The 12728-nt window shown below is 42.6% G+C and overlaps 2 protein-coding genes across 3 annotated transcripts in view; both read right to left on the reverse strand.

The window, feature by feature from the left end:
* The window catches only part of LOC141798467 (TRPM8 channel-associated factor homolog), a 35093-nt gene that overhangs the window by 15392 nt on the left and 6973 nt on the right, over positions 1–12728 (reverse strand). The window lies entirely within an intron of this gene.
* LOC141798466 (TRPM8 channel-associated factor homolog) overlaps positions 1–12728 on the reverse strand; it is a 38298-nt gene that overhangs the window by 2473 nt on the left and 23097 nt on the right. For both annotated transcript variants that reach the window (XM_074680429.1, XM_074680428.1), the window contains exons 6-12: positions 11422–11720; positions 11142–11304; positions 10844–10938; positions 8665–8875; positions 8309–8545; positions 2952–3175; positions 2678–2791 (exon numbers count right to left, since the gene is read on the reverse strand). In XM_074680429.1, coding sequence (XP_074536530.1) covers positions 2678–2791; positions 2952–3175; positions 8309–8545; positions 8665–8875; positions 10844–10938; positions 11142–11304; positions 11422–11720 — 1343 coding nt within the window. The remainder of the gene's footprint in view (positions 1–2677; positions 2792–2951; positions 3176–8308; positions 8546–8664; positions 8876–10843; positions 10939–11141; positions 11305–11421; positions 11721–12728) is intronic.

Here is a 12728-nt window from a genome sequence, read left to right on the forward strand (position 1 = left end):
GACCGACAGTTATCGAGCCGATAACGAGGAAATTATGACGTAATTCCTATCGGTCCGATATTACAGCGGCTAGTCCCGATAACGTGTATCTTTGTCCCGCTCTCACTGTAAGACGTGAACGGCCTGCAGTGAGTGATGCGTTCAAGAGGCGTTGGCAAAAAAAAAAGGAATTACAACACTAACTGGCTTAGAAATGTAAGAGTTCCCCCTCATGTCAGAAAAGACTAATTAACTTGATCATACTGTAGTAGTTACGGACTTGAATTGGCATCCACGGTATTTTTTCACATGTTACACATAAAAAATGCAAATATAAATTTAAAAAGGCCAAAAGAAGGACTAGCAAACGTGGGAACCATAATTTTCCGTCACACCCTAAATGCATCACAACACAGCACAGCATGTTGACGCTTCAAAACAGAAAACATGGAGTCGACTGTGTCGGACTTCTTTAAAGTTTCTGAAGAAGACAGTTATTCCAGGAAAGTTCCATGAGGAGCAAAAGGGAGCAGCTTCAATACTTCAAACCTAATCAGTCAGCTGAAACGTAAAGATCACTTCGACGGAGTTTTGAAAGCACGAGGACACCCGAGATGCTAAAGACGCTAAAGACGTAAAGCCGACCGCAACGAATCCACTGGGACTGACACACTTTTGAAAAATCCAATAAATTTGCCGGACATGACCCACAGGCTAAGGTAATTTAATTTTTAATTTGTTTTGAATACAGTGTCAGGTCATCTTTATAGGCACGAACAAAACACTGTATGAAAATCATCATCTCCAGCTCACATACTCTCACACTGAGTGAGATCTTACTCACACCTCCGCCCCTCCCTCCTGCTGCTCTCTGACTCTGACCCGCTCACAGCCGTCATGATGCCTCCATACTGACGGTCAGAAACACAAACATCTGCACTGAACACAGAACTAACATCAGAGCTGTTACAGTATGAACGCCAGAGTCCGTACGTGTAGGTGAGGGAGGTGCGTTTTTATGATAAAGTGACATGTTTTTAAAGGTAGTATAGTATAGTATATGGTATAAAGGTGTTTCCATTGCATATTTTGTGATAAACTTCTCTGAAAAATCACCTCATGAGAGCATAAAAACTTTTTATCCAAATTTAAGAGGTTTTGGGAAATTTTGGTGTCTCTATTATTAATTTTTTAGATAGACAGACAAACAGACAGGAACTTAAGTAATCCTTCAGGAAGGTTACCCAGGAAATTCAGATTTTAGCAGCAGTTGCACCAAAGAATAGAACCAGCACACAAGTAGAAAAAATATATAGGATACAAAATCAAGTTATATACAAGCACTATACTGTACACAGTAGCTGCAATTATAATAGTACTTTGGTTTTGTTTATAGAATTCACGTCATGATCTTAGGTTAATATGTAATTGTTTGAGAGTGTGTGTTATCGGTTATCGGTATCGGTATCGGCCTGTAGAAGCTGAAAGTTATCGGTTATCGGTATCGGTTCAAGAAAAAAGTTATCGTGCATCCCTAAGTTATATGAAAATTATTTTTCCTGATTTGGTCAAAGGAGAAAAAATTTCCTTTCTTCACATCTTAATTAAACCTCTGATTTAAATATAAACTTTTTAAGTAGTGACAATTTGGTTCATTTACAGTAATTTTTCACACCAGGTGACCTAATAAAATAACCAAAGATAGGATAGTCTCATAAAATGGCTTCATAATTGTTATTGAAAAAAAAAAGTTTATTTTTGTATACAAAGAGTTTTCACTAGTTTTCAGTCTGGTGTTTATAGTCTGCTCAACTTTTGCATGTCTCTGTCAGAACGAGGCACACACTAGACAAAAAACCTGTAAGTCAGGGATTATTGGCATTACTCTTTTAAATAATTCTTAACATGCATGTTCATTTGAGTAACCTTAATCTTCCATTAAATACAGTTTGGGTCGCATCATTTTCACCTAACTGGACTTTACTGCAGGAGCAGGTGGTAAACTAAGTTATTAACATCTTATTCAGATAAACAGTTAATGGAGCTGATTAACTGTGCCCACCTCACAACAATATTAAATAAGTACCAATTTTAAGACAGAACATGATTGGTTAAAGCCAGAGTTAATGCAAACATCACCATTTTTACATTTGGTAGATATTTAAGTTCTTTTTCTCTTAACAGCAGTCTACATGTATGGAGGGTCGTTCCTGACAACTGATAAGCTGACCCTCCACACCAGCATGCCATGTTGAAGTGTGTCACATGGTGAGTGGTTTTAAAGAGGCTCAAAGTGGCTTTTTAAAGCTCTTTCCTGATTGGTCCGAGGTAGAGGACAGCAAACTGGTTGGACTGACTGAACCACCACCTGAGTGAAGGCTGAGAGATGAGCCACACGTTGGCTCTTCTCCCACCTCCCTTTCATATATTCAATTATTTTCAGTTCTTTTGTCTGCAGATGTCCAAGTGGTAAAAAGGGATTTTTTTTATTTATTTTTTAATCTTTTTTAGTGAAGATGAAGAGGACTTCAATATAGCTCCCGGCCCAATTTACAAATTAGTTTCAAATGAGAGATCAAAATCCCACTCACAAAGTAAAAAAGAAAGAATGTCTTTGCTTCTGTTGTTTTGTCTTATCTTGCTGAATAAAACCAGACAAAGTACCCGCGCCTTGCACTGCCAAAAGTCATTCTCTCACCTGTATGTATGTCTCCAGGGCCATCCACATGCTCCAGCCCTTGAGTTTCCTTCCTCCCTTGACAAACCCCTCAATTCGTTTGGTTCGGCTTGCGGGAGAAATTGCACCATGGGCCTTTAGAAGAAGAATTATATGATGTGAAACTATTTGATCCCTGTAAAATTCAAGACTTTTCAATGAATGTGACCATAAAGAAATAAAGTGCTTTTCCATTTTATCTTCTCTTGATATAAAAGTTGCGTCAAAATGCACTTAAATAATAGAACTACTCTACCTTCCCCTTGCTCATTCCAAACACAGTTTCATGCACATACATAGACCACAGGTTGCATGTACACTCTGTGGTGTGAGGTGGGAATTCCCAGCAGCCCCTCTGTTGGTTGTGTCCCATTTCATGAATGGAACCCCACAGGCCTTTAGTACGAGCGCGTTCCACGCTGACCAGTGCCGCTGCTGATGCCTTATGCATCATAATAGGGTAACCTGCATGCATCCAACCTGGGGGGAGAAATTGATTGTTAGACTTTATTTCTCTTATTTAAAAAATGCAAAAAAAAAAAAAAAGTTTTTTTTTTTTAGTTTATTAATCAATGTACAAGTATAAAGATCAAGATCACAGCTGGAGCCTTTTAATCGCCTAAGGATGCACTTTTAAACTGAACACTTCATTTTGCACATGCTTAATCCATTTTTGAAGATTCCTGATGAGTTTTTATTCACCCACATACGAGATATTCAGTTATTTAAACTAAAAGTGATTTTAAAATGTTTTGTTTTCTTTGTTTTTATTTTTCACAGACTATGGGTCCAATATGGACCTCTTCCAAGCTGTGACATTCTTCCACCGTCTGTAACTTGTATCACAAATTTCAGAATAACAGAGACACTTCTGTACCATTTTCTCCTCACTTTACACGTCATGAAGGGCTTAGAGTTTTTCACCTCCCGATGTTGGTGGATGTCATGGGACCTATCAGGTGTGTTTGGATGTAGAGGTGGGTTTCCTAAATGTTCTATATCCCTCTATGGTACCTCGTTGCCTCCAGGCAACATGCCCATTTTTGGCCTTTTACACTGAGACAATTTAGCTCATTTGTCATGAAATACTTTTTTAAAAAAGAGAAAAGACCTTAAGGAACCAATAACAGTTTATGAATTTGTCATATGACCCTCTGGATGTCATATATAATCCCTTTTTTGCAGACTTTTTTACAAGGACCAACTCGGTAAATTCTCTCAACTGTCCGATAACTCTTTTACTGTGTCTTTCTCAGTCTTGAAAAAATATGTTCATATTAACAGACAAGTTAAGCTTAATCTCTAATAGTTAAATTTACTATATTTGCTTATTATTTTAAGGAAACATGTAAAAATGCAAATGTCCTGAGACAACACTGTACCATTACTGATTTACCATGACAAGATGAAGGTATACTGCCTTTGGGTTTACATACTGTTCAAAAGCAAACTAGTCAGTAATTTTTTTTTTTTTACCTCCAATTTTCACTCAGATATATTTGATGTTAGTTTTAGTAAAGTCCAGTCTTGCACTGTAGGCTCTGGTCTACTAAAGTGAACTTTGTGAGCCTTCTTTACGGAGCACAGGCTCATATCCTTCACACATTTCTCCCTCAATGAGATGTCTGTCTCCTGAAAGCCACAGAGCTGAAGTCTTTCGTTAAACAGTTTATGTCAAGTTGGATAAAATAAGTTTAGACTCTTTGACTCATTCATTCCAATGGGGTGTTCCTCAATGGAACAGTGTTGTCTGCAGGCAACGTTCAGACATGACATCTTATAAGAGTTATTCTTTAAAGTTTAAAGGTCATCAAGTATTATCCACAAGTTTTTGAAAAAAAAAAGTGTTTAATTATGAATAAATAACTCTATTTTTTCATTACTGACCACTATGGTACAATGTTGCCACAAGGCAACTAACAAAACAAAATTTATAGATCAGACTTTATGGATCATGTTTATTTGATCTATTTGAAGACAAAAAAAAAAAAAAAACGGAAATATTTTTTTCTAACTCACATCCCTATGTGTACCATAGAAGAATAACATTCAACTTACAAACAAACATTAAATAAATAAATGCACTCAACTAAGTCTCAATCTCTGTGTTGTGATGGAGAAAGAAATGCAGTGAAAAGATCAGACCCATCTGTTAAATCAGGCTGCTAACTTGATTAATGTCATTGTTTAAATTTTATTTTAATATCTAACCAGACCTAACAGGAATTTTTCAGCCTTTGCACCCAGCCACTAGTGGACACTTCAGGAAGTGCAGGTTTTTACCCTTCCAAACAGAATTCATTTTTTAACACACTAAGTTGTCACTTCTTACAAAACTATCTACAGCACTTTAAGAGGAAAACTGGGGTATCTTTAATTTTTTCTTTCTCATTTAACTGTGTGAAACAGGGGTTAAGTATGTAACCACGGTTCTATGAACCCTATATGACCACCAGAGGCAGTGAATTAAGCACTGAATGATACCATATCGCACATGTGTAGGTCAAGTAGCTATACCAACAGTCTCGTGTGACCCCCTGATGACCCCGACAGGTCTATATCCTCCAGCATCATCAGAGGATCTGTTCCTTCAGAATTTTCTCGCGGCATCCAATGATCCCAAGTGACCAGAAGCTCCTTCCTGACCACCAGAGGTAGTGCTTTGAGCACTGGATGACTCATACCAATTAAGTCACAGGGGGTCCCTGTACACCCACCGCAATGCATAGGAGCTGGCTGGTCCCATAGCAGGACAACACCCAGTGGATGGGGGTCAGGGATGGTCACCCTGTATAACCTTGTGAAGGTGCTTGGCAATGTCCAAGAGGACACTGCACAAATGTCTTCTAGGGCCACCCCTCTCAGGGCTGCTCAAGATGTGGAGATGCTCCTTGTGGAATGGCATTGCACTTGAGGGGGCACAAGCCTACCAACTGCCTGATGTGCCTGAGCAATCATGTCCACAATCCAGTGGGACAACCACTGTTTTGAGAGAGCACAGCTTTGGTTGACCGTGACAGTCTGCACTGTAGGGGGAACTATGTTTTCCCCAGCCAAAAGGGGGCCACCAGGAGCAACCTAAGACCCTACTGTAGAACCCCTGTATCAGCAGGAGCAGGGAAAAGGCATAGAGGGGACCTTCTGGACAATCGTGAGCCAAGGGGTCCTGACCTAGAAGGCTGCTCACCTGTGTGCGGGAGAACCACAGAAGGCACTGAGTTGATGCCTCCAAAGCAAAGAGGTCCACTGTTGCCCTTCCGAAGCGGTCCCAGATGCTGGACACTACCTCTGGATGATACCGCCACTCTCCCGGGGATGGTTTGCCCAGAGACACTTGGTTCCCTTCCCACAGTGGGATGCCCAATTCAACAGGTCCAAGGTCACACGCAGTAACCCAGCTGACCTGGTGCCCCCCTGATGGTTTATATGTGACACTGCTGGGATGTTGTCTAAATGCACACATGCTTCACTCTGAGGCATGGCATATTGCCTTAGAGCCAGGTGCACAACCCACAGTTCCAAGATGTTGATATGGTCTTTGCTGGCCTGAACAGACCACTGCCCCTGAGCAGCTTGGTTTTGCTATACCACGCCCCACCCTCTAAGGGAGGCATCGGTTGACGGTCTCGCGGTGGGCCGAAGCCAAGCTCATGGCTACACCTCTCAGCATATAAGACCTCTTCCTCCGTGGGGCCAGGGCAATAAGGTATCCTCGGAAACACTGTCAGTGTCCTGTGGCTGTGCCACCTGGCATCTAGATGGAAGCTGTTGAGCCACCTTTGTAGGGTTTGTAGTGACAGAACACTCAAAAGCATTACAGTTGCGAGTGATGTCAGCTTCCCCCAGTGAGCTGAAGGAATTTGACCTGAGCTAGCTAGAAGCCCTTCCACTTCAGCCAGTTGAGCAGCTGTCACTGACCGAGGAATGTAGCTGCAGTTCACGCAGGGATCTTCAGACAGACCCTCTCTCAGAAGTTCAATGCCCAGGCAGGAGGGACAGAGATCACGACTGTCCTCAGGCTGCATAGCAGCCATACAGGCGGAGCAGTAGTGATCACCCAGCATAACCGGTACTAACTGAAGGACACAGCAATAAGATGAGAGCAGGGAAGCAGAAACACTGCCATCACCAGCCAGTCATCATTTAGAGCAGGCGTTAGCGGGAACACTAAGCCAGAAGAATTTCTCACAAGTAAAGTGGGATGAGCGTGGGAACACGGCCTCCCAGCAAGGTAAACTGACGTGCTAGTTACAAGCTGGCTTTGGGTGAAAACACCCCTACCAGGCAGCTTAACAGAGCGCACCTACCTCTGGAGAGAGAGCGCACACATTACCTTCACCAACAAAGAAGTAAGACACCTGAACAGGTAGAAAGACACAGCTGTCTAACAAAAGCATAACTCAGCCTAAGTGAAAACGCTTTCACTAAACAATAGGCGCCGGCAGAAAACAGCACAGGTGCAACAGAGTTGTTACCATACCCGGTCAGTGGTTAGCTCTAGCGAACACAACTTTTCTAATTGTAACAAAGGAACTAATGCACGCTGGATGTGGCAACCAAGTCGCTACACTAAACTGTTAGTGGTTAGCTCTGGTGAACACAACTTCACTAACTGTAAACAAAGAACTGAAGTATGCTGGAAAACACACACAACAAAAAACTGTGATACTCACAATGGCCCTCATTTATCAATCTTGTGTGGGAATTTGCGCAGATCTGGGTGTAAAAATCAGTTTACGGCAACGTTCATGTGTGATTTATGAAACGTGCCTACCAGGTTCAATCACGGCGAACACCTGGTCAGCTGTTGATAAATGTGGCGGCTGAAAACAAACTTAATTTACATAACACGCCCCTAAATATTCAAGGTTCAGCTGGCCGAACCCACGGAATTTACGACACGGAGTGACGCACTATGGGAAAAAGGGAACTTCTCCATGCTGGTAATCGACAACGCCATAGCAACAGGTAGAGGAAATGACACGGCGTTGTTCGGCAGTTGGAAAAGTGGCGTCAGAGGGAGTCAGAAAAAATTCACCTGCAAGGAAATCACTGCAGCTGTCCACAGAGTGGATGTGACAAAGTAAAATACAACAGAGCTTTAAACATCTAATCTACACATCCTTCGTTTATACCTTGATTAATTAATCCGTGATGTCTGACTTTTAGAAGCCACAATATTATTAATTGTTTCCGTTCAGGTCCAGAAACGTGGAAAGTTGGCTTTAGAAATGTTTTTGAGCTCTGAAAGAAGCTGCAGACTCAAGCCTGAACCTGTGACTGATTGAGGAGGGAGTGGAGCTGAAGTGTGTCCATCGTGCGCAATTACGCTGGGGTAGACCGGAGTTTTATGATTATTCGTACCACCAGACAAGCACATAGGTTGTGATCTTGTGTAAATGAATGTCCTTTGTTATGAAATCGAAATGGAACTTTTTCGCGCACAGTTCACGTTTAGATAATATTGTAAGGATTAATATCATCTACTTATCTTCACAGTCAATCCTGTAATCAATACAGCTTCCTTTAAAAAAAAAAAATCAAGCATTCTTGGTGTCATGTCTAATTCAAGGATCTAAATGTTAATCTAAGAACATCTGTTGTATAGCTCACCATGAGAAATCTGCACGTCTGCTACAAAGCGCTCTTTACGTCGAAATTTGTGTGGAATGGAAGCCAGGTCAGCCACGGCCTTTGTTATGTCGTCCCAGTGAACTGCCAGCTCATCAGGGCGGTCCAGGTTTCTGACAAATTTTGAGGGTACTGTTATGATGAGGTTGGCAAACTCCAGCTCTGCCCAGGGTGAGGGAGCTGTGCGCAGGACTGACCACTCAGCTGCTGTGGTCACACCTGAAAAGAACACCAGGGGGTTGAGCAAAGATCATGTTTAACAGTTTAACCTTGAAGTTTGCCTTCTTCACACTGACCTGAAATCTAAAACAGCAAAAACACATCAGCAGCAGACTCACCAGATTTATAGTATGGTGCAGGTACAGCTATCTGCACGGTGACCTCTAACCCCTCCTCTTTGGTTTTGGGTGGAGCCACCAGGTAGATGAGTCCGCCCCACAGGTTCCACACCTGCAGCATCGCTGAGTCAACAGGAAATCTCACATGAACATGTGGTGCTCTCTTCAGCACTTTACTCTTCAGCCTGTCAGTTTGACAGCCTATCTGGATCTGAGGATGACATGAGTCATGTGTCACTGATTGTGAATTTGTTCAGTGAATATCAAAATTCAAAGCTGGAGAGATGGATATGGTATTGACTGTGGTACTTTCAGAGTGAATATTTTTTAGTGGTGTGTCCATCACTCTTAACATCATCAACCAATCAAAATCAAGGGGACAAGACTTCTGATGTCAAGATAAAATAAATACAGAGGACAAGTAACCACACTTGTGTTTTTCTGAGTATAATATTTTTAGTTGTGGAGCATAGACTGTATAACATCCATGATGCCACCTCTGTTTATGAATCAGAGTTTTGAAGAAAATCATCTTTGGGGCCATATTGGAAATGCTGTCAAAAGAGGCAGGTTTTGAACCTCCTCACCTGAACTGCTATAAGGTGCCCACCTGTCAGCCAGGTGAGCTGTGTCTCTGATTGGCCCAACACTTGGGGCTCTAATTTCGTGGTGCAGCGCAGGGGGCGCAAGCCTGGCGCAAGCCTGGCGCAGCGCTGATTTCGTGCGGCAGGCTTGCGCACTGCCAATTTGACAATTTGGTAGACCGTCTGCGCAGAGATGGGTGTGACTGCACGCCAGGGGAGTTGACGGTGCACCAGGGGGAGGTGTCAACAGATTCATGTTGGCGCAGTGACAATTTTGTGCCAAAAAAGTGTGCTGAAAGCTCGCCAGCTCCAACCTGGTCTATCCTCAGCGCAAGGCGGAGCGCACCATCCGCAGCTGTAATTTGGTGACAGGCGCACATGTGCGCACATGTCATCAAAGCCTCAAAGGCAGGTTTCCAGAGTGTCAGGCACATTTTAATGCAGTAAACAATCACAGTAATCGCTATTTAAAGTAACTGTCTGAACCAGCATATACATTTATATCTATATTAATTTTCCTGTCCCATCTGATGTCAGATTAAAGCCGTTTGTCATAATGGAAAGTTAACCTGACGGCAGCTGGAAGTTTGATGCATATCTTACAATTAAACAATAAACAGCCTTAACATCTGATACTGAGTATATCTGGTTCTCTCATTTCATTTAATTCAAAGAAAAGTGGGAGAGAAAAGACAAAGAAAAAAGAGACAAAATAAATGTATGTCACTTAGGATTTACCCGTGATTTCCCATGTTTCTCTGTTTTAGTCTTTATTTTTAACCTGATCTAAAAGGATGGAGTACATTATTTTAAGGAGGATGAGGTGGAGACACTGGGAGAGTATACAGTATATCACCAAAGGCTCTGCTATTTGGAGATGACAAACCAGGAGTGCAGGTGGATCAAAAGTATTCTGAATGGATAAGCCAGCTGTGTTACTGTCTCTTCATTTTGTACTCCTATTAATGACAAAGGAACAGATTACATCTGTCCTGGGAGCTGGCCCACACAGTGACGCGCTTGGTGTCCTCCGATGTGCTCCACTGTCCATTCTCCTGCTGCAGGGACAGCGGCTCTGACCGTCTCCGCTATCGGGTCTTTCCAGAATACCTTCAGCGGTGCTGGGGATCACTCAGACCAATCAGACGCTGCACCTCGGCCGCAGGGCATTTAAAGGCGAGGAGAGGCGCTCATTTGATTGGTGAAAACAGCGCTCGGCTGTGTTAAACCCACTCAAGGCTTTTCTCCTCCCTCTCTGCCATTTGCGCGGAGGCAGGCGTGGACGCGCAGCTCTGCGCTCCTCTGCGCTCCTCTGCGCTCCTCTGCGCCTTGACTGCGCCTCTCTTGGCACTGCAGGAAACTTGTAAAGTGTGCCAGTCACACCCTGTCCGCAGGCCGGCGAAGGGCAGGTGCGCCTGTGCCTACGCCTGGTGTACAAAATTAGAGCCTTTGATCTTAAAATCAAAATATAAAAAATTCCCCTCCAAAATATGTAAGCTGATAGGTGTGTGAATGTCTTCATTTCTCAGCCCTTTATGTGTCCTCCTGACAGAAACCCCATGAGGTGATGCTGAAAGAAAGTCTGTGTGCAGTACCTTCCATCCCTGCTTCACAATCTTCTCTGGGAGCGCCACATAGGTCCTCATACCAGGGGTCAGGTAAAGACCTGTGCTCACCCACTCCTCCCCTCCTTACACACACACACACACACACACACACACACACACACACACACACACACACACACACACACACACACACACACACACACACACACACAGATTATATAGCCCTCATTATTACCTCAACACATTTCTCTTCTTTGCTTCTGAACAGTTTTGGACATGAGCTCATAAATGCTTTGCATGTTTGTCTACCAGCGTGACTCCTAACCTGCTGTGTCAACATTCACCACAACCTTGTGGTTATGGACAACTGGCAGCAAGGGATTGTTCTTGATGAGGTGGGGCAGAAGGGCATCAGGATTTGGGCAGGCCTTGTACACATCTGTTCCCACAGTGAGGAGCAGGTGGTCTTTGGGACTCTTGACAGGGCACTTGTCACAGACCGCAAAAGAATAAAGTGATGTTCAATAATAATAATAATATTTTAAGAATATCATCAGGACAGTATCATGGTTGCTGTACATTTCAATGTGGTTTTGTGTACTTACTTGAGGCAAGCCAGATGTTTTGAAGATTTCAGTGAGGCTGGAGAGAACCTGTGAGTAGGAGCAGCAGTCATGGGACTTCATGTACAAAAAGTTGGAGCAGTCTTGGCCCAACTTTCTGAGGTTCTCCTCATCCTCCTTGCTCAGTTTTTCCCCCTTAGTAATGTGGCCAGCAAAGCTGTGAAGCAACTTGCGGAAGTGGTAGTTTTCTTTGGCCTTGCTGGGCTCAGGAGTCTTGTACACACCTCCTTTGATTGTTCCACCCAGCAGGGTCAGGCCCATTTTGTTCAGGATATGATTCCCTGAAAGACAAGATAACAGCACATTTGATCGAAAAACCCCAAATAAATACATATACATACTATATAAATAACAGATGAGCTGATACAACAGAATGGATTTGTGGTGAATTAAATTCAGCTTGTGGGCCTTATAAATCATTAAACTTAAAGGTGCAGAAACACAGATATTCACAGATATCTGATGCTGTGATGTAGGCCATATTTACATGCCCATCAGAGCATGTCCAGGCAGCCACACATGCAGCAAAATCTGCCTCAGCCAAAAGCCATGTGAGTGGATGAGGTGTGGTTCCTGCAGCAAGCATACATCAACTTGGACCCCACATGAAGGAGTTACAGTGACATCCTGGTTCATGGCTAGATATCAGCATTTGACTGGGCGCCAAAGACACATTTAACTGTAGAACATGACGCAACAGGTGATGCTTTATGAAGGCTTGAAAAACTTTTATTATTAAATGAAGAGCAAATGAAGAGAAAATTCAAAGAAATTGAGGAGTTTTAAATGATGGATAAAAACATATTACTTCCTGTTGACAGTAAGGAGTGCTGTGCATTGAGCTGAAACAGGCATATAGATATGTTCAGGATGACACACTTAACAAGTGTTGGTATTTTGGTCCTGAAAACAACATAATACAGGAGAGCTATTGAGGTTTCCCTGATGCTGAAGAAATGGTCATTTTGGTGGTGTTTTATAACCACATCCAGTGAGTTACAAAAAATATCTTTAATAAATTTTTATAGTGAATGTGTGTAGCATATACAAGCCAAGTTTGTAGTTGATGAGATAAAAAACCTAGTACAAGTTCAATGAAATACAAAGGCTATAAATTGTCAAAATCCAATTTTTACATCCAAATTTCAAATTTCCTGTTTAGAATTCACAATGGTCTCAAGAGACTTTTTTGCAGGTCTAGGCATGATAGTTATGGGCGAAAAATTTCAGGGCTGTAGCTCAAAGTCGGAAGGGCTGCAGTTTTGGGCCCTTGGATGGCGCTATGGAGC

This window comes from Halichoeres trimaculatus, unplaced genomic scaffold (genome assembly GCF_033239565.1).
Source record: "Halichoeres trimaculatus isolate MK-OKI-2021-1 unplaced genomic scaffold, fHalTri1.1 fHalTri1_scaffold_9, whole genome shotgun sequence".
NCBI lineage: Eukaryota > Metazoa > Chordata > Actinopteri > Labriformes > Labridae > Halichoeres > Halichoeres trimaculatus.